Here is a 20,367-nt window from a genome sequence, read left to right as displayed (position 1 = left end):
GAAAGTATTCAAACCCTTATTCCACATTTTGTTGTGTTTCAGCTCAAAATGCAGGCGTATGAAGCAGTTTATTTCTATATCTTGCGTTTTGAAAATGCATCACCGTTTATGGTTGTAATGATAGGCTACATTGTGTGTGCCTGTATGCCCTGTGCATGCGTGCACGTGCTTCCGTGGGGGTAGGAAAGCTTTGAACCATTCCCTTTTGTGGTCGCGTGTGAAAAAGTTGGAAAACAACTGAGCTAGCGAACAAATTGCTGATTTGATGTACAGCGATAGGTTCGGGTTCAGCGTAAGCGTCAAATTGTAGGGAGAGAGGATTGCCAATGTCACAAGAGGCTGCTGAGGTGAGAACGGCTCATAATGATGGCTGGAACTGCGCAAATGGAAACCATGGGTTTGATGTATTTGATACATTCCACTCATTACACTCCAGTCAATACCACAAGCCTCTTCTCCCCAATTAATGTGCCACCAACCTCCTGTGAAATTTGCTCCAAAAACTGTGTGGTGATCAAGTGTTTTAGATTGAGGTCAGGGCTTTGTGATGGCCACTTCAATACCTTGACTTTGTTGTCCTTAAGCCATTTTGCCACAACTTTGGAAGTGTGCTTGGGGTCATTGTCCATTTGGAAGACCCATTTGCGACCAAGCTTTAACTTCCTGACTGATGTCTTAAGATGTGGATATATTGAAGCAACATCATTTTCTTTTCTTTCCTCATGTTGCCATCTATTTTGTGAAGTGCACCAGTCCCTCCTGCAGCAAAGCACCCCCACAACATGATGCTGCCACCCCCGTGCTTCAAAGTTGGGATGTGTTCTTCGGCTTGCAAGCCTCCTGCTTTTTCCTCCAAACATAACGATGGTCATTATGGCCAAACAGTTCTATTTTTGTTTCATCAGACCAAATCAAATCAAATTTATTTGTCACATACACATGGTTAGCAGATGTTAATGCGAGTGTAGCGAAATGCTTGTGCTTCTAGTTCCGACAATGCAGTGATAACCAACAAGTAATCTAACTAACAATTCCAAAACTACTGTCTTATACACAGTGTAAGGGGATAAGGAATATGTACATAAGGATATATGAATGAGTGAAGGTACAGAGCAGCATACAGTAGATGGTATCGAGTACAGTATATACATATGAGATGAGTATGTAGACAAAGTAAACAAAGTGGCATAGTTAAAGTGGCTAGTGACATAAGAATGCAGTCGATGATCTAGAGTACAGTATATACATATGCATATGAGATGAATAGTGTAGGGTAAGTAACATTATATAAGGTAGCATTGTTTAAAGTGGCTAGTGATATATTTACATCATTTCCCATCAATTCCCATTATTAAAGTGGCTGGAGTTGGGTCAGTGTCAATGACAGTGTGTTGGCAGCAGCCACTCAATGTTAGTGATTGCTGTTTAACAGTCTGATGGCCTTGAGATAGAAGCTGTTTTTCAGTCTCTCGGTCCCAGCTTTGATGCACCTGTACTGACCTCGCCTTCTGGATGATAGCGGGGTGAACAGGCAGTGGTTCGGGTGGTTGATGTCCTTGATGATCTTTATGGCCTTCCTGTAACATCGGGTGGTGTAGGTGTCCTGGAGGGCAGGTAGTTTGCCCCCGGTGATGCGTTGTGCAGACCTCACTACCCTCTGGAGAGCCTTACGGTTGAGGGCGGAGCAGTTGCCGTACCAGGCGGTGATACAGCCCGCCAGGATGCTCTCGATTGTGCATCTGTAGAAGTTTGTGAGTGCTTTTGGTGACAAGCCGAATTTCTTCAGCCTCCTGAGGTTGAAGAGGCGCTGCTGCGCCTTCTTCACGACGCTGTCAGTGTGAGTGGACCAATTCAGTTTGTCTGTGATGTGTATGCCGAGGAACTTAAAACTTGCTACCCTCTCCACTACTGATCCATCGATGTGGATAGGGGTGTTCCCTCTGCTGTTTCCTGAAGTCCACAATCATCTCCTTAGTTTTGTTGACGTTGAGTGTGAGGTTATTTTCCTGACACCACACTCCGAGGGCCCTCACCTCCTCCCTGTAGGCCGTCTCGTCGTTGTTGGTAATCAAGCCTACCACTGTTGTGTCGTCCGCAAACTTGATGATTGAGTTGGAGGCGTGCATGGCCACGCAGTCGTGGGTGAACAGGGAGTACAGGAGAGGGCTCAGAACGCACCCTTGTGGGGCCCCGTGTTGAGGATCAGCGGGGAGGAGATGTTGTTGCCTACCCTCACCACCTGTGGGCGGCCCGTCAGGAAGTCCAGTACCCAGTTGCACAGGGCGGGGTCGAGACCCAGGGTCTCGAGCTTGATGACGAGCTTGGAGGGTACTATGGTATTGAATGCCGAGCTGTAGTCGATGAACAGCATTCTCACATAGGTATTCCTCTTGTCCAGGTGGGTTAGGGCAGTGTGCAGTGTGGTTGAGATTGCATCGTCTGTGGACCTATTTGGGCGGTAAGCAAATTGGAGTGGGTCTAGGGTGTCAGGTAGGGTGGAGGTGATATGGTCCTTGACTAGTCTCTCAAAGCACTTCATGATGACGGAAGTGAGTGCTACGGGGCGGTAGTCGTTTAGCTCAGTTACCTTAGCTTTCTTGGGAACAGGAACAATGGTGGCCCTCTTGAAGCATGTGGGAACAGCAGACTGGTATAGGGATTGATTGAATATGTCCGTAAACACACCGGCCAGCTGGTCTGCGCATGCTCTGAGGGCGCGGCTGGGGATGCCGTCTGGGCCTGCAGCCTTGCGAGGGGTTAACACGTTTAAATGTCTTACTCACCTCGGCTGCAGTGAAGGAGAGACCGCATGTTTTCGTTGCAGGCCGTGTCAGTGGCACTGTATTGTCCTCAAAGCGGGCAAAAAAGTGATTTAGACCAGAGCACATTTCTCTAAAAAAGTACAATCTTTGTCCCCATGTGCAGTTGCAAACCGTTGCCTGGCTTTTTAATGGTGGGTTTGGAACAGTGGCTTCTTCCTTGCTGAGTAGCCTTCAGGTTATGTCGATATAGGACTCATTTTACTGTGGATTTAGATACTTTTGTACCTGTTTCCTCCAGCATCTTCACAAGGTCCTTTGATGTTGTTCTGGGATTGATTTGCACTTTTCGCACCAAAGTACGTTCATCTGTAGGAGACAGAACGTGTCTCCTTCATGAGCTGTATGATGGCTACGTGGGTCCATGGTGTTTATACCAGCATACTATTGTTTGTACAGATGAACGTGGTACCTTCAGGCGTTTGGAAATTGCTCCCAAGGATGAACCAGTCTTGGAGGTCTTGGCTGATTTTTTTTGATTTTCCAAATTATGTTTAATGACGCCAACTTAAGTGTGTGTGTGTGTGTGTGTGTGCGAGTGATATATAAATAGAGATACCTCCTCCTTTTCTCTCCCTTGATCCCCCTCTTCTCATTCCAGTGTTCTATCTGGAAGTGTGTCTGACATGAAGAGAACTCCCCATCTGGTGGGATATTATCAACCAGTCTGGCAACCAGAAAAATCCCTTTCTCCAAAACATGCAAATCATCTGCTCTCTCTCTCGGACATCTCACATGGTTGGGGAGAGGAGGGTGTGGAAAGGTGAGAGAGGGAGGGAGAGGGGAGAAGAGCTGGCCTCTCCTTCCCATCTCTCTACAAATCAGTGTGATCCACACACACACACACAGCTGTGTATATTACATAGTGTCTAAAGGCCTGCGCAGACTGTACGATTTTATTTGGCTGTCTTGCCACAATTTTGCCGTCGCAGACCAAATTTCCATGTTGTAGGCAAATTCTTAGGGTGTAAACGATTGCCAGACATCTTGGCTTGTTCAGTGTGACAGGGTCTCGTTTTGACGATGAAGTACCACTACGTGCGGTCGTAGGCTCCAACAAAGTTCTGGCAAAATGTTTTGGAAGACTGGCCACCCCACATAGCCTGGTTCCTCTCTAGGTTTCTTCCTAGGTTTTGGCCTTTCTAGGGAGTTTTTCCTAGCCACCTAGCCTTCTACACCTGCATTGCTTGCTGTTTGGGGTTTTAGGCTGGGTTTCTGTACAGCACTTTGAGATATCAGCTGATGTAAGAAGGCCTATATAAATACATTTGATTTAGCCTTTGCATTCTTCATTGCTGCGACTTGCTTGCTAGTTGAGATTTCTGTTCTTCACTCAGTTTGGTTGTTTGTTTCACGTGAATCTGATGCACACGTGAATTGGCCTTAAAGGCTGATGCAGTAAACCGTACATCACACCGGTATAACTGTGGCACAGCATGAACATGCCTGGGAAGAGAAGAGAGAGGAATGGAGTCTTATGGACTTGTACACAGAAGGGGTCTAAGCACAGAGGAGTTAGCCAGAGAGAAGCTGCTGTCTGGTAATTGTGGGGTACTAATGGGATGGGGGTTACAGGGGCAGACGTGGACTTGAATATATGGTGCATTAAAGGGAATGTGTGTGTGTGTTGTCCTTAACCCCAAACAAACCCTCCTTGTGTGAGTTCAAACCCCAAAAAATGTTAAGTTGAAAGTTTCTCCAACTGACTTTTTTCTCTTTCTTTCCTTAAAAAAGCAGGGCAGGAGTGCTGGAGGATGTGAAACCTAAGGAGGTTCTTCTGATACTCCCTCTCTTTTTCAGACCAATGACATCAGAGGTGGGCTGGCACGTTCTAAAAAAGACGAAGGGAGAAATGGGAGGGGAAAAACAGCCTCCCTCTTCCACACCCTCTTCCTCCCTCCCTTCAGTCTCCATCCAATCCTTTGTGAAAACCTTGAGGCACCAGGCGTCAGAGCTCAGTGTGTTGAAGTAGCCGCTAGTTCAGCTCCAGACAGAGCTCCAGCTCTAACCCCTAACCCCAGCCTCACTGAGCCCACAGAGAGGAGATTTTGCTGGGCAGCAGGCTGCAGACAGAAGGCCTCTGGACTCTGGCTCTCTAGGAGGGGGACCGGTTGAGATCCCAGGACAGAGGGAGTAGAGTGGGTGAGAGAGCCAGAGATGAACCCCTGTGTGAGATGGGAGATATGCACATGAGCAGAGCTTGAGGAGGGGACTGAACCGGAGCACGAGGCTCTCTGAGCACTGCCTGACTAACGACACACACATACATCTGCAGGACACACTCTCTCACAAACAAACACACAAAGGTAAGAAGCTGCATGTCTCAGAGTTTGTGTCCCCCCCCCCCCTCTCTCTCTTGTGTAGCTACGTGAGCAGCTGGGAGAGCTCTGCAGGAAAGGTTAGGATGTTCTGTGAGGGAGTTATTTTCTGTCTGCAGAAGAGTCAGAGAAGTTTATCAACGCTCCGGCTTCTCCAGAGGACTGAGATCTAGATCTGAACAGCTTTACTGTGAGGCTGGTTGTACATAGTGTACAGTGGGAGTAAGAGGGACGCCTCCGACAGACAGGCCGTATTCGGACGTCACTCATGATTTGAGTTGGACTGAAGGAGAGAAGGGAGCTAGCCACACACAGCTGCTCAGCAACAGGTAGCCTGCATTGTAAATGTCCATTCACTGCTGCTGGGCTCTTTACAGGGCTACTGAAACTTTACTACTTTTCCTTTCAAACTACCACTAGTTAAATAAAGTGCATGTCTTTCACTAGAGTAACTCCCTGTCGAGCTGGACTGTTTCCATAACTCTATTATTCAAGAGGAGAGGGAGGAAGAAAGAGAGAGAGAGAGAGCCATGGTCCTGTTTATTTCTCTAAGCTTTGGTTTCCTAATACCTTCTCTGCCTGTCTAGGGGCCGATAGTGCAGAATGAGAAATGGTTGTTAAATTAACCAGGATAGATTAGGGTTAAATAAATAAGTCACAACCTAATGAGGTAGTGACTCTACAGTGTGTGGCTAGATGACAAGCACACGTACCCACTTGCATTTTGTGGCTTCATCAAGAGTGATTGGGGTTGTTTCTGAGTGAATAGAAAATCCCATTCATGGCGTCTTGTTTGAAGAAAAACAACCCTGATAATACAATGTAATTCTACTCTGACCATATCCTGCTGCAGCCGACGCTACCCTCCATCCAGACATCCACCACGATCATGCAGCATCTCTGAACCTCACCATGACACTGGGGCTTTGAACACTAATAGTATCAGTCTGCTAGCGCTCATATTGCCACTCACAATTATGTTAAACTGCTTTCACTTATACATGCTCTACTCTGTCAGTGAGATCCATGGAAAAATGCTCTCTGCTCACTGAGGATGCACATCTGTTAATGCTGTAGGACTGGAGATAGGGAACGCACGTACATACGCATGCGCGCACAGCCACAGAGTTCACATAGGCAGTATTAACAACAGCTAAAGCAAACATGAGGGCAGGACTAAATGTCCTGAAAATGTTTCGTGAGGACGAGTGTTTCTCAACAAGCGATAAAACAAAGAGCAAATCACGGCCCTAAATCATCTGACAGACAGAGCGACAGAGAGGGAGGGAGGGAGAGGGACTTTCCCAGTCCAACGTCATCAGAGAAGACCCTGTGCTTCCCAGCAACACACATTGACAGGACTTGACATCCAGGTTTGGAGACGATTTAAAACTTAAGACATTTGAGGAGTAGGTCTATTCATATGGGATTCCTGAGAAACTCAAACACACACTGTGGTGTCAGTCCACAAACACACAGTTTGCAGCTCTCGCTCTGACCACAATACCACAGCTACAACACACACTCCACTGAGCCTGCCTGTCACACAGGGAGTAATACACACTTTATTAAGCAAATCAATTAATTTAAGTCAGCCGTTACCTGCACCAATGGGGAAAAAACAGAGGGGGGATATAAGAGAAAGAGGTATATACAGAGCTCATACATGGATCTGTTATGTGTTAATGACGAATCAGACAGCAATGAGTCAAAACTACTCTGGTAGGAAAGGAAAGAGGAAGCGAGAAGGGAGAGGACAGCAGGAGGCAAGACACAGGCACACACACAACCAAGAGTCAGAGGACACTGTGTGTGTGTCTAATAGGTAACATATGTGCAGAGGTTTTTAGTAGCATGGTGACTGACAGAGCAGTAAAAAAATAACAACACCAGAGGATTAACGGTTCCGCTCCAACATAAAACACACTGCATTATCCACCCTATAGGTACTGGAGGGTCACACACACCTTGTTATCTTGAGAGTGAGTGTGTGTGATGGAAAGAGTAAGGGAGGCCTTGAATGAACCCAAGCTAACCCTAGACACAGCAGTCGGCACTCAACGACATATACACAAACAGAGAAGCCCACAAGGGAGCTTGGGTGTGTGTGTGTATATGAGAGAGACCTGCTCGGGCTTATGCCCCACAAAGAGTAATTGATTATGGGGTGGGGGTGAAGGCAGAGTGGGACCACACCCTACTACTCTGCGAACCCCACATTTGACTTCTGACCTGAAACTCGTCTAGGGTTCCAGTCAAAACGCACAGTGGAAGAACCAAAACATTGACTCCAGTGTGGTGTTGGGCTGTGGAAGAAGTCTCTATAAGAAGGCTTTTTGGGTTTGGGAGATCAAACCAAAGGCCCAGACATGTCCTTGTGGCTCCCTTCCTCTTTCTCTAGTTCCCTCGGTTTTCCTCTTCTTCATCCTACAGACCGGCTCCAGGACCAATTAGAGTTTAGACGGACTCTTTCACAAGGACATTTTCTCCCTCTCTACTCCTCATTCTCTTCCCCCTCTATAACCTCACTTACCCCCGTCCTCCACATCTCCTCCTTCATCGCTGTTTCTATCAGTTAGTATGACATGGTGTCTAGCATGTGGAGGTTGCCTGGGCTGTTGCCTGGGTTCTGATTAATTGCTAACATGTTTCAGGGGTGCGTGTGAGAGAGCGAGAGAGCGAGCGAGAGAGAGGGAGCGAAAACGAGACAAAGAGAGAGCAAACGAGAGAGAGAGCAGATCATATTTATGTTTGGGAAGGGCTGTGTTTTTATGAGACATTGTGTGTGAACAGTAGGGTCCTGACAGGACCAAGTTTGTAGTAGAGTTTTTTACAGATGTGCTTCTAAAGCATCCGGTCCTCCTCTTCTGATCCCTATATTTTTTTCCTCCTCCTGCTGTTATTTCTAGTGATGTAGAGTATCTGTTGTGTGTTTGGGGGGGTTTGGAATCAGACAGGGAAAGGCTGAAGGCCAGACGGGATGTTGGAAGCTGGAGCCGCGAGGCTGGGAAATACATTGGCTATGAAAATATAAATCAATATTTTTCAAATATGCCCCTTCTCTTCCTGGTTCTGCCATCCATCAGACTAGAGACAGACACGATCCGTACCCAAATCTGCAGGCTTTAATAAAAATGAATGGAAGAGTGACACCATCCAGCCATATACAGTACCATTTAAAAGTTTGGACATATCGGACATAAAGGTTTTTTTCTTTATTTGTACTATTTTCTACATTGTAGAATAATAGTGAAGACAACAACACTATGAAATAACACACAATGGAATCAGGTTGTAACCAAAAAAGGGTAAACAAAAAATCAAAATATATTTTTTATATTTCAGATTCTTCAAAGTAGCCACCCTTTGCCTTGACAGCTTTGCACACTCTTGGCATTCTCTCAACCAGCTTAGTGAGGTAGTCACCTGGAATGCATATTAATTAACAGGTGTGCCTTGTTAAATTTTAATTTGTGGAATTTCTTTCCTTCTTAATGAGTTTGAGCAAATCAGTTGTGTTCTGACAAGGTAGGCGTGGTATACAGAAGATAGCTCTATTTGGTAAGAGACCAAGTCCATATGGCAAGAACAGCTCAAATAAGCAAAGAGAAATGACAGTTGATTACTTCATGACATTAAGGTCAGTCAATCTGGAACATTTCAGTCGCAAAAACCATTAAGAGCTATAATGAAACTGGCTCTTTTGAGAACCACCACAGGAAAGGAAGACCCAGAGTTACCTCTGATGCAGAGTTAAATGCTTCACAGAGTTCAATTAACAGACACATCTCAACATGAACTGTTCAGAGGAGACTGCGTGAATCAGGCCTTCATGGTCGAATTGCTGCAAAAAAAACACTACAAAAGGACACCAAGAAGAAGAGACTTGCTTGGGCGAAGAAACACGAGCAATGGACATTAGACAGGAAGAAAATCCTTTGGTCTGATGAGTCCAAATTTGAGATTTTTGGTTCCAACCGACATTTCTTGTGAGACGTAGAGTAGGTGAACAGATGACTGCCACATGTGTGGTTTCCACTGTGAAGCATGGAGGTGGTGCTTTGCTGGTGACACTGTCGTTGATTTATTTAGTATTCAAGGCACACTTAACCAGCATGGCTCCCACAGCATTCTGCAGCAATACGCCATCCCATCTGGTTTGCCCTTAGTGGGACTATCATTTGTTTTTTGATAGGACAATGACCCAAAACACACCTCTAGGCTGTGTAAGGAATATTTGATCAAGGAGAGTGATGGAGTGCTGCATCAGATGACCTGGCCTCCACAATTACCCGGCCTCAAACCAATTGAGATGGTTTGGGAGGAGTTGGACCGCAGAGCAAAGGAAAAGCAGCCAACAAGTGCTAAGCATACACTACCTGTCAAAAGCTTTAGAACACCCCCATTTTTCCAGTTTTTATTGAAATTTAAGCAGCTCAAGTCCAGTAAATAACTCTAAAATGTACATTGCTTTTCAGTTTTTGGTAACCTAAACTTATAAACTTCACGGCGCCAGGTCATCTTATATATAAGTTTAGGTTACCAAAAACTGAAAAGCAATGTACATTTCAGAGTTATAAAAACAGGCATTTTTCAGGGAACAAGTAATGGGTTAACAATTTACAGCTTTTCTGCAGCAATGGAAGTAAATTAAGCCTTGGAAGTTTATGCTAACAATTCCTACAAGTGTCCCAACTTTTGTTGATTACATTTACATTTACATTTAAGTCATTTAGCAGACGCTCTTATCCAGAGCGACTTACAAATTGGTGCTTTAGTTACAAACCCTCTGTCTGTATAAAAGCAGTGTTGGAACAGACTGTTACTACACCCTTTTAAGCATTATGTGGACAGTATTGTACTGCAGAAAGTAGTATATTGCTATCATAATGGTGAGAAAAAGGCCATTAACAAAGGAAGACAGACCATTATAACCCTTAACAGTGTAGGTCTTTCCTTTAGAGAAATTGCAAAGAAAGCCAAGGTGTCAGTGAGTAGTTTCCTGCACCATCAAAAGGCACTTTGAAACTGGATGAAACTCTGACAAGAGGTCTGGCAGACTCAAAACCACAACAGAATCAGAAGACAAGTTCCTGAGAGTTAACAGCTTGCGTGATAGGCGGCTCACAGGACAACAGCTTCAAGCACAGCTTAACACACAAAGTCAGCAAGTCTTAGTTTCAACTGTGAAGAGAAGACTTCGAGAGCTGCAGGTTTGACAGGTTGAGTGGCAGTAAGAAAGCAATTGCTAAGATGGTAAAATATGAAAGAGAGGCTTGCCTTGGGCCTTGAAGCCCCGCAGGTGGGCTACTGAAGACTGGAAGAAGGTCTTATGGACCAATGAATTTAAATCTTCGTTTCATCATGCAGGGTTTATGTACGCCGTCGAGTAGGAGAAAGGATGGTTCTTCAGTGTGTGACACCAACTGTCAAACATGGATCCAGAGTCAGCGACTTGCACAGAGTGAGTGGCACCCTGAACCATAATGGCTACCACAGCATTTTGCAGCGCCAGGCAATACCCTCTGGTGTACACCTAGTTGGTCAGGGGTTCACCCTACAGCAAGATAATGACCCAAAACATACCTCCAGGCTATGTCAGAACTACCTTAAAAGAAAAGAACAAGACGGTAGGCTTCAAATCATTGAATGGCCAGCAGTCTCCAGACTTAAACCCCATCGAGCTGGTTTGGGATGAACTGGGAAGAAGGGTGAAGGCAAAGTACAAATGCAATACATTTGTGAGAACTTATACAACAGTGTTGGGAAGAACTTTCCGAACAATATTTGATTTCCATTGTAGAAAGACTGCAACGAGTGTGTTCGGCTGGTATGTCTGCAAAAGGTGGCTACTGATGAGTCAAAAATGTAGATTACATTTAGTTAAATAAAACAATTACATGTTTTTTGTCTCCAATTGTTTATTTTTTCTATGCTTTAATTTCAGAGTACATTAAGACATTAAACTGTGCGAATTTCAATAAAAACTGGAATGGAGGTGTTCTAAAACTTTTGACCGGTAGCGTATGTGGGAAAAACATTCCAGGTGAAGCTGGTTGAGAGAATGCTAAGAGTGTGCAAATCTGTCACCAAGGCAAAGGGTGGCTACTTTAAAGAACCTCAAATATAATTTGTATTTATTTATTTACTATATGATTCCATGTGTTATTCCATAGTCCTGAGGTCTTCACTATTATTCTATAATTTCGAAAATAGTACAAATAAATTAAAACCCTTGAATGAGTAGGTGTGTCCAAACTTTTGAATGGTACTGTATATAAATATGTTATTTAAGTGATAATGCCTGAGAAGCTGGTGCTTGGAGGATATATTGGCACAGGTATAGTTAGCTAGCAAGGAAGGGAGAAGAACATTGTCACCCAGCATGGCAATGGAACATTTAGAACGAATGACTGGGTCGCGTCCATAGAGGCAGAACAAAAAGTCTTAAAGACTGAGTCACGTCTCTGGCAACCAAACCAAAAGAAAAACGCGCATATTCAAATAATGATTGACATATTTTCAATAAAAACGTTATTGTGATGAATTTATTCATATCATTTCATCCTTCCACGAGATATAGTTCTGACACAAATCTAAGGTTGCTACCCAAGCCAGCTGGTCACTCGTTCTATTGGTTCGGTTGCCAGAGACGCGACCCCGTCATTCAGTCTTTTTTGTCTGTATCTATGGACGCGACCCAGTCATTCGTTCTAAATGTTCCATTGCCATACTGGCTGGCAACGTTCTTATCCCTTACTAGCTAGCTAGCCAACTAACTTAGAAGTATGTCAAACAGTGCAGCCAAAATAACAACAATAGCTCTATTCACATTTGTATAAGCTGTTTTCTAGTGACATTTATTTTTGATACATCCGTAACAATAAGCTAATGAGGCACGATTTCGCATGGCATAGAAAATGTGCTCTCTCGTAAGAACACTGTTGTTCAGAGGCAGCAGCACACAGCTAACACAATCACTTAAAACTGAAGCTGGAAAGACTGCAAACCAGCTGCACGTTCAATTTGACCGGTTTTCTATTGATAGTGCTTTGTATAAATATACAAACAAAAATTATGCTAATTCATGATTTCGACAGGCTGAGAAAAGCTGCCCACCTGTGTCTCATCCCGACACGTTCATTACGATGGGAGCGCTGGAGATCGAATTTGAATATTGAAACAATGTTGCAAATATCGTAGAGACAGACAACAAGGTTTACACAAATCTCTGCTGTTGAAAACTAAATGTTATTCTAAAAGAAAATGTGCGATAATGTTTAGATGCTTTTTATTGTGGAGATAAATAAATTGCCTGGCTGGGCTGATGAGACGGTGGATTGCGCAGTCAGACGGAACAGAGTAAATAGGCATTTTAACATTCGATTTAGCCGGTGGTAACTTGTGGAATAGACACTGGCTAGAATGCGTTTTTAACCAAATCGGCAATCAGGATTAGACCCACCCATTGAATAAATCTCTATATATGGCTCTGGCGCCATGTGATATATTGGCCACTTTAACCTCTAGTTAAGCAATAAGGCCCGAGGTGGTGTGGTATATGGGCAATATACCACGTCTAAGGGCTGTTCTTACGCACAATGTAACGCGGAGTGCCTGAACACAGCCCTTAGCCATGGTATATTGGCCATATACCACAAGCCCTTGATGTGCCTTATTGCTTTTATAAACTGGTTACCAACATAATTAGAGCTGTAAAAATAAATGTTTTATCCAATGGTATACGGTCTGATATACCACAGCTGTCAGCCAAATCAGCATTCAGGGCTCGAACCACCCAGTTTATAATCAACTTTAACCCTGGTCTATAAATCCTGTGAGAATAGTGTGGCAGGAGCCAGAAGGCTGATCCTGTTGGTAGCAGCAGTGAGGACTGCAGATCTTTAAACAATCCTTCTCATTCATGATTTTTAGAGTGAGTGGTTAACGCAGCTTCTGCCATTTCCTCTCTGGCTGAGGTTGCTGTGATTTCACTTACCACAGATTTACGCACTGTGTGGTGTGGTTGCACCCGAATCCCTTCTCTACTCACAGCCAGTCTGCGAAATTTCCTTTCATAGGATAGCCGGAGGCAAAGTTATTATTATCCGTTGTGCCTTCTTGATTGTGACATCACTCTGAGCCTTAACCAAAACAATGGCGTACAATCTCTCCCCTCGGATCTAAAACCAGTAGTAAACACCAACTTCAATGACAATTATCTTCAAATTAAAAAGACCGCTATCTAATATTCACCCAACCCAATGACTTTGTCGCCGAGGAGGGTTTGTTAACTAGTATTTTCTTATAAAAGCTAAGTTAACAATGCTAACTAGCTAACGTTAGATAAACCGTGTCTAGACTCGGGAGCACATAGACAAGTCACATAGGCTTCAGGAGCCAGCTGGTTAGATATTATTCCACCATGGACAACAACTGGCTACTATTTAGTTTTCACTCAAATATGTTCAACTCCTAGTTTGTTTATCCACTGACCACCGCATTTAGGATAGCTAAATTACTGAAATGTAGACAACTAATCGTGACACATTTGGGTTAACTTACTCATATCAAGCAACAGACAGTTTGTGGAAAGGTAAAAATAACAATAGTAGACAGTGAAACTAAATAGATTGGTAGCTAGCTGGTGATGCTTTCATTTACTTCACAAATAATTAAGCTGAACCTGGGTTTTCCAAGTTGTTCAGTGTTTACTGCTCATGCAGATGAGCAAGCTTAAATAGACGGCTCCGCAATGCACACACCCAAGGCGGCTCAAACAATCACTCAAAATAATTTAATATTAATAATGACTTTGCCTCCGGCTATCGCAAAAAAATATTTTGCAGCCGATCTGGCACTGGACCCAAAATGTCCGACCACCGCAACACAGCCCTGGAATGTAGGAGATCAGATGCCAAGGGGAGAGGAGGTAGAGGTGTTGAGTGGGGGGCTCAGAGCTAGGGTTGCAAAATTCCAGGAACGTTCAATAAATTCTCTGGTTTTCCAGTAATCCTGGTCAAAGGATTCCAGATTTTCTGGTTATTCCCTTCTGATTCCGGGAATTTTCCAACCGGAATTTTAGAAGAAAAAAAAACAGGGAATTTATTTAACGTTCTCGGAATTTCGCAACCCTACTCAGAGCACAGGGTGGGGCTGGGGCTGTGTCTAGGGTGATTGGTTGCTGGAGCTGGCAGGGTTGGCATGCCCGTGAACAGCTTACTACATCACAGCAGAAATCTAAGATCCAAAGCCACAAAACTCCCAGAACCCCAACCCACAGGCCTGTTAAGAGCCAAACTAGCCAAAATAAGACTAGAAGGGCTAATGAGGCAGGAAACTGATTCTAGAGCTGCCTGCCATGGAGCATGTAACACAGTGGTAGGCTTCACACAGGAGGTTAAGGAGTGGGCGGTAATTTGTCTAGTATAGATGAGGTAGCTTGGTAGAGGGGGCTATTGAATCCTGGGCTGTAGGCCTATATTGGCCCTGGGGTGAGGCAATAATTTATACAGTAATACCGTAACAGAGAGAAAGGGATGTAAGATGGTGTCTCTTGTCCCGTGAAGAGCTCCATTAACAGTCCATGTGTGTGTACGTGAATGGGAGCATATGGCTAAGAGCGAGACCGAGGTTTCAGGCCAAAGTCATAGGTCAGCTGCCTATTAATAACCTTTAGTATGGTGAGCAGCCAGCGGAAAGTGACGGAGGTCACCCCGTTTCCATCGTGTAAGACTGGGAAGAGGGAGACCGGCCAGGGCAGTTCCAGAACACAAAAGTTACACACACACACACACACACTCTCCTAAGGCTAGTTTTCCTTTGGCTGGGGTTGTACGTTGCGACATCTGTTAGGGGGATACGTGAGCCGTTGGCTATGGACCAGGAGCCAAAAACACTTATTTGTATTGAATTTAGAGAGGTTGAAGGAAAAAGAAAAGGCTTTAACAAGTTGAGAAGGGGGAGAAAAGGAAAGGTTGTGATTTCTAACTAGCTGTGTTTTGCACTTTTCTAAGGTCTGTTCATCTCCCCTCACTACTGCCACCACCCATTAACTACTACAGCCTCAATACTGACCCATAGAGTGAGGGAGGAGAAGACAGGTCGGGGATAAAGGGAGAGAAAGCCAGAAGAAAGAGGTAGAACAGTGTTGCATCAGTACTATAAGTGGTTGTTGAGGCGTAGTCCTGCTTCAGAGGTGTTGGGTCAAACGCAGAAGACATTTCAGATGAATGGTATCCCCATTCCCCTTTATGGAGAGACAGCCAAGGAGATGAGAAGTGTATGACCCACTTTCTCCAGTTCCAACTCTGCATCTAACGGTCAGCTTTTACCTCTGTTTGCCTGCCTCCCCCCTCCCCCCTGTGAGGTTCTCGGTGTTCTGGGCAGTTCGGAGTTGTTTTGGTTTAGTCGGCTCAGGTTGGTCTGAGTGGTCGGGGCTTTCATCTGGCTTTGATGTCTAACTGAAAGAGACACGTCTCTTCTTCATCTTCTCTCTACACTAACCTCTCCAACCTCCACCAGTCTGTCTGTGTCCCAAATGGTCACCCTAGAGCACTATGCGCCCTGGTCAAAATGTGTGCACCAAATAGGGAATAGGTTGCCATTTGGGACCTAATCTGAGACGGACTGACTCAGTAGAGAGCTGGTTCAATCTACATTCTGCCCCCCGCTACAGACGTGCTCTTCCTGTAGGCCTTCACTAGGCTCTTCCTGTAGGCCTTCACTAAGACACAGTGTACCGACACAGAGTACAGGCCACTGACAGGTCTGGTCAGAATGCTCTACTTCTGTGGTGTACATACATAGAAAGAAAGAGGGCGAGAGAGTCAGAGAAATAAATAATGTAATGACAGTGATAGGTATGTGTGCTGTTCAGTGTGGATTGGTTTGTCTGTCTCAAAGGGAGCCTGATAATGGAGCAGTATGGACATGGATGAAGGAGCTGGAAAAGTAACTGCCTTCAGGAGAGCAGTGTGTTTGTGTGTGGAGACAGAGCTCGAAGGAGCTGTTAAAGCCATTAACAGGTCAGTGAGGATAGAGGACCTGGTTACGTTGTCAGGGGTGTCTGCTGTCAAATTAACACACAGCCAGAGAAATGAAGAACGGACTACACACACTTTTCACAGCGTATTGGCTCGGCTAACACACACACACACTCTGGCACACAGTATCCACACTACTAATCGAACTGACAGAGTTGACTCTAGTCCTGAGGAGCAACAACAGCATTACAGGAGCCACACAGGGCGTCAGTTTAAGGATGGGGGTTTTAGGTAGTGAAAACTCAGGGTGTAAAGTGGAGCAGCATTTAGGTAGTGTGTGTGTGTGTGTGTGTGTGGTGTGAGATAGTGATGAGAAGCAGACATGGCAGGCACCTGCAGAGGGACAAACACAACAGTAGGGGTCAGAGAGAGGTTACAGGAATCAGAGCAGGGCCAGGGCACTGGGGCAAAAGGGGGGAGTGGTGGTGGGCGGAGAGCAGGGCTCTAAAGTGTGACCAACGTGGTAGCATATATGCAAGTCAATATTTTGCTGTTCAAATGTTAGTTGGGAGCACTGTGCTACAATGAAAGAATAATTGTTGTAATGATAAGGCTTCGCTGTACCTTTGTTTCCGAGCACCCTAGAGAACCAAGTGAGTGCAGATTTGTCAGGTATTCGGATCAACATGTTTTCCTTTATAATAAACTAATGTATTTACAGCATTAGATATTCCTTTCTAGGGCACAACAGGTGCTTCAAAAGGTAGCTCAAATTCATTTAGGCCCAATATAGGCTGTATCTCAATCAATTACATTATTATTTTTACTCCTAAACTTCATGTGATACTCCTAACTAAGTGCTACCAATGAAACATTTTCATTTAGAGCCCTGGCAGAGGGAATAACAGACGCCTCGAGAGGTAAATAACATTTTCTACTTTGCATACCTTAGCATACCTGCGTGCGTGAGTGTGTCTGGGTTTCCGTTAGTAAAATGTGGCGCCGGACAACATGACCAGAAAGATTCTCATTCACCGACCATTTGAGAAATTTACCGGACCCATCTGCATTAGGTGAGTAAAGATGCAACAACTAGGATGGGTTGCTAATGTGACTAAGCCTTTGGCTCAACAAAAGAAAGTTGATATGAAAACCAATAGAACAGGAGCGAAATTATGGTTTCAATGGAAGCTCTAAAATAACGTAGCAGGTGGAAAAAGACGCCTGAGCGAAGTTCCCACTTCTGTTTTTCAGGGGAAACGGAAGTTAGGTTGAAAATACTGTATCCCTGAAAACCGGATGTTAGCGCTTCCTGGAGATTGCGTAGGCTATGGCGGCTCTGACAGAGAACAGACATCCAGACCTACTCCTGCAGAATGACTGGACAGCAATTTTTTCCCAGCTCCTTGGGACACCAGTTAGCCCTTCTGCTGCTTGGTTGTAAACTTCCTAGACCATCAGATTGGAACAATACAAATACACAGGGATTGTGCAAACTAAACGTTTGGCTCTGGTGCTCAAGCGTCTGTTATTGGGAATTATTTTGCCGCATGACTAATTCACTGCCTTGGAGATCATTGACATTTTCTACAACTCCATTTCCAGCAAGGCAATCACATAATCTCTACCCCTCGCCAAGAGGGAAACTCCCCTGGTGTTCGAGTTGTAAACTGGCTACTGTAAAATGTCCATTATTAGTGAGCTTGACTACTACTTCTGACAAAGACGGTTTGCTAGTAATTATTAGCTGTAAACATGCTATTTAATTGTTCAACGCTGGCAACATACTGCAACCAAAGACCGTAAAGTATGAAGATAAGCAGAAAGTGCCACTCCAATCGAAATGGCTGATCACATTTGTAGGCGATGTCATGGCGACGTTGGCTAGCTAAGCTCATGCACAGAAACACATCATCAGGTCTAACAGTCGTTTCGTGCCGAACTGCGCATGTGCAGGCCGTCAAATCAAAGCCACTCCTTCGATAGAAGTTGTTTTTGGATGAAAATGAAAACATGTTAGTTTCTCACGTTCTTGAGGTTGGGGTAATAACATTTTCAACTACTTATTAGAATCAAGGTTGTGCCTTTAGATTGAGCAAATGAACAAGAAAGGAAGAATGTTTCACTTCTCAAAAACCCAACTCTGGCCTGGTTTGCTTGGTCCGTTTCAAAAATGTTCCCGGAAGTCTTGCAATGTTGCGCCTCTGGGTATTAGAAAACACGTCTTGCTTTGTTGTTATGAATCTGCCGCAAAACTATTTTCCTTTTTAGGGATATAATATACAGGACTGGTATATTGGTATATTGTCGTCAACAATTGCATTTTTCATTGTTTGGAAAAGTTAACTCTTCACACTAACTCCTGTTTCTTCATCCATTGCAGGGAAGCATAGAGGAAGTCCAAGAGGCATCCAGCCAGTAGAAGAAGACCATGCAGGGTGTGGTTGGGGTGAGACGGGGGGTGTCGTGGAGCCTGTGTGGCCTGCTCTGCCTCTCTCTCTGGGGGCTGAGCCAGTGCAGCGGTTCCAGACAGGCCAGAGAGACCAGGGACCAGCCCAGGGACCATCCCATGCTCAGGGCCAAACGGGCTCCTGCTGATGATGTCAAGAAGTGCTCCTACACCTTCCTCATTCCCGAGCAGAAGATCACAGGTCAGTGTTTTGTCTTCTGTGAAGACGGTCATTTATTTTTTGGTCCGGTCTTGTTTCGTGACTTTGAATGATTCTAACGTCCATCATCAGGCCCAGTCTGTGCCAGCGCCACGGGCCCAGAGCCGGACAAAGAGCGTGTGACGCGGATCGACATAGCTGACGTGAGAGAGGTGCTGTCCAAGCAGAGACGGGAGATTGAGACCATGCAGCTGGTGGTGGACGTGGACGGCAACATGGTGAACGAGATGAAGCTTCTGAGGAAAGAGAGCAGGAACATGAACTCCAGGGTGACCCAGCTCTACATGCAGCTGCTTCACGAGATCATCAGGAAGAGGGACAACTCCCTGGAGCTGGCCCAGCTGGAGACCCGGGTTCTCAACGTCACCTCAGAGATGCTGAGACTGGCTTCACGCTACAAGGTTAGAACATCAAGGTGGAACTAGAAAGCAATGTGCTTAACGCTACTTTCATGTATAAATCAAATCAAACGAAGCGTGTTAGAAGCAAATCAATAGTGCCATAATACAGAAGCTTTAAAAAGACCAGCAAACAATAATTTGATATAGAATATCTAAATATCCTCAAACTATAACTAAATTAAGTGATTTATGGCCTTTTGTTACCTTCTCTTTCTGCCACCAGGAGCTGGAGGGGCGTTTCGCATTGATGGCAGGGTTGGTGAACAACCAGTCGGTGCTGATCGCTGCGTTGGAGGAGCAGTGTCTGCGGACCCTGGGGCATAGTGAACTACCTGTGGTCCCCCCGCTGGTCCAGGTGGTGCCAGAGAGTATCCCCGTCAACAGCCGCTTTACCAACGAGATACAGAGGGACCATACCAACCGAGCCTTCCCACGGGGGTCACGCATGGACTCCCCCACTGCCTCCCCATTTGCACTCAATCCGCCGCCACCGCAAGGCACGCTCACCTCAGACGGTATGTACCAAGTAGCGCCGGGAGGGGTGGTTAACGTTAAATGAGAAAAACACAATAATTGTGTCCAATTATCACAGCATGTGGAGTTGGTTGGAAGCAGTGCTGGTACTGTAATTTCTGAATTAGGCAGAAGCTAAACTCACAGTAGGCCGGGCAGACATTTCACATCTCGAATGATCAGAAAAACTCAAAATTAGCAATGCTGTGGCCAATGGTGCATCTAATTCCCTAAATGCCTGGCAAATGAGTAAACGGTCTGGCTAATGGGCCGGCTGTGGTATAGTGGGTTCCTACCTGGCAGGAAAGACTGAAGCAGTGAGATCACACATTCCTCTCAGTGCCTCTGGGACAGCTGGACTGGCTATAACCTACTGCTTGCATGCGTGTCTGAGCATATGGAGTGGGTTCTGGAGAATTAAACTGAGCCCTATGAGTATGGGCTGAGTTCTGGGCGTAACATTGGCTTTCTGGGCGTATGGCCGAACTAAGCTCAGTGTTGGCTCAAATGCTGGCCAGATATACAAACTGCGATAAATACAGCTCTACCTGCAGTCCATCACTGAGCAGGTACAGAGGCACACAGGGTCACAAACACATTCACACAGCTGGCTGCTAGGTGCCAGGCTACAACCTGGGTATATGATCTTAACTCTGGGTGGA

At 45.1% G+C, this 20,367-nt stretch overlaps 2 protein-coding genes across 7 annotated transcripts in view; one reads left to right on the top strand and one right to left on the bottom strand.

The window, feature by feature from the left end:
• LOC115145068 (ras-specific guanine nucleotide-releasing factor RalGPS2-like) overlaps positions 1–20,367 on the bottom strand; it is a 160,453-nt gene that overhangs the window by 33,211 nt on the left and 106,875 nt on the right. The gene's annotated exons all lie outside the window — the stretch shown is intronic.
• The window catches only part of LOC115145070 (angiopoietin-related protein 1-like), a 30,062-nt gene continuing 14,416 nt past the window's right edge, over positions 4,722–20,367 (top strand). The window contains exons 1-4 of the mRNA XM_029686309.2: positions 4,722–5,125; positions 18,506–18,773; positions 18,864–19,192; positions 19,416–19,707. Of these exons, the coding sequence (XP_029542169.1) occupies positions 18,554–18,773; positions 18,864–19,192; positions 19,416–19,707 (841 nt within the window). The 5' untranslated portion in view covers positions 4,722–5,125; positions 18,506–18,553. The remainder of the gene's footprint in view (positions 5,126–18,505; positions 18,774–18,863; positions 19,193–19,415; positions 19,708–20,367) is intronic.

The sequence above is a fragment of the Oncorhynchus nerka genome, linkage group LG17 (assembly GCF_034236695.1).
Source record: "Oncorhynchus nerka isolate Pitt River linkage group LG17, Oner_Uvic_2.0, whole genome shotgun sequence".
In the NCBI taxonomy this organism is placed as follows: domain Eukaryota; kingdom Metazoa; phylum Chordata; class Actinopteri; order Salmoniformes; family Salmonidae; genus Oncorhynchus; species Oncorhynchus nerka.
Note: the sequence above shows the minus strand (reverse complement) of the source record. Positions and strands in the feature narration are given on the sequence as shown.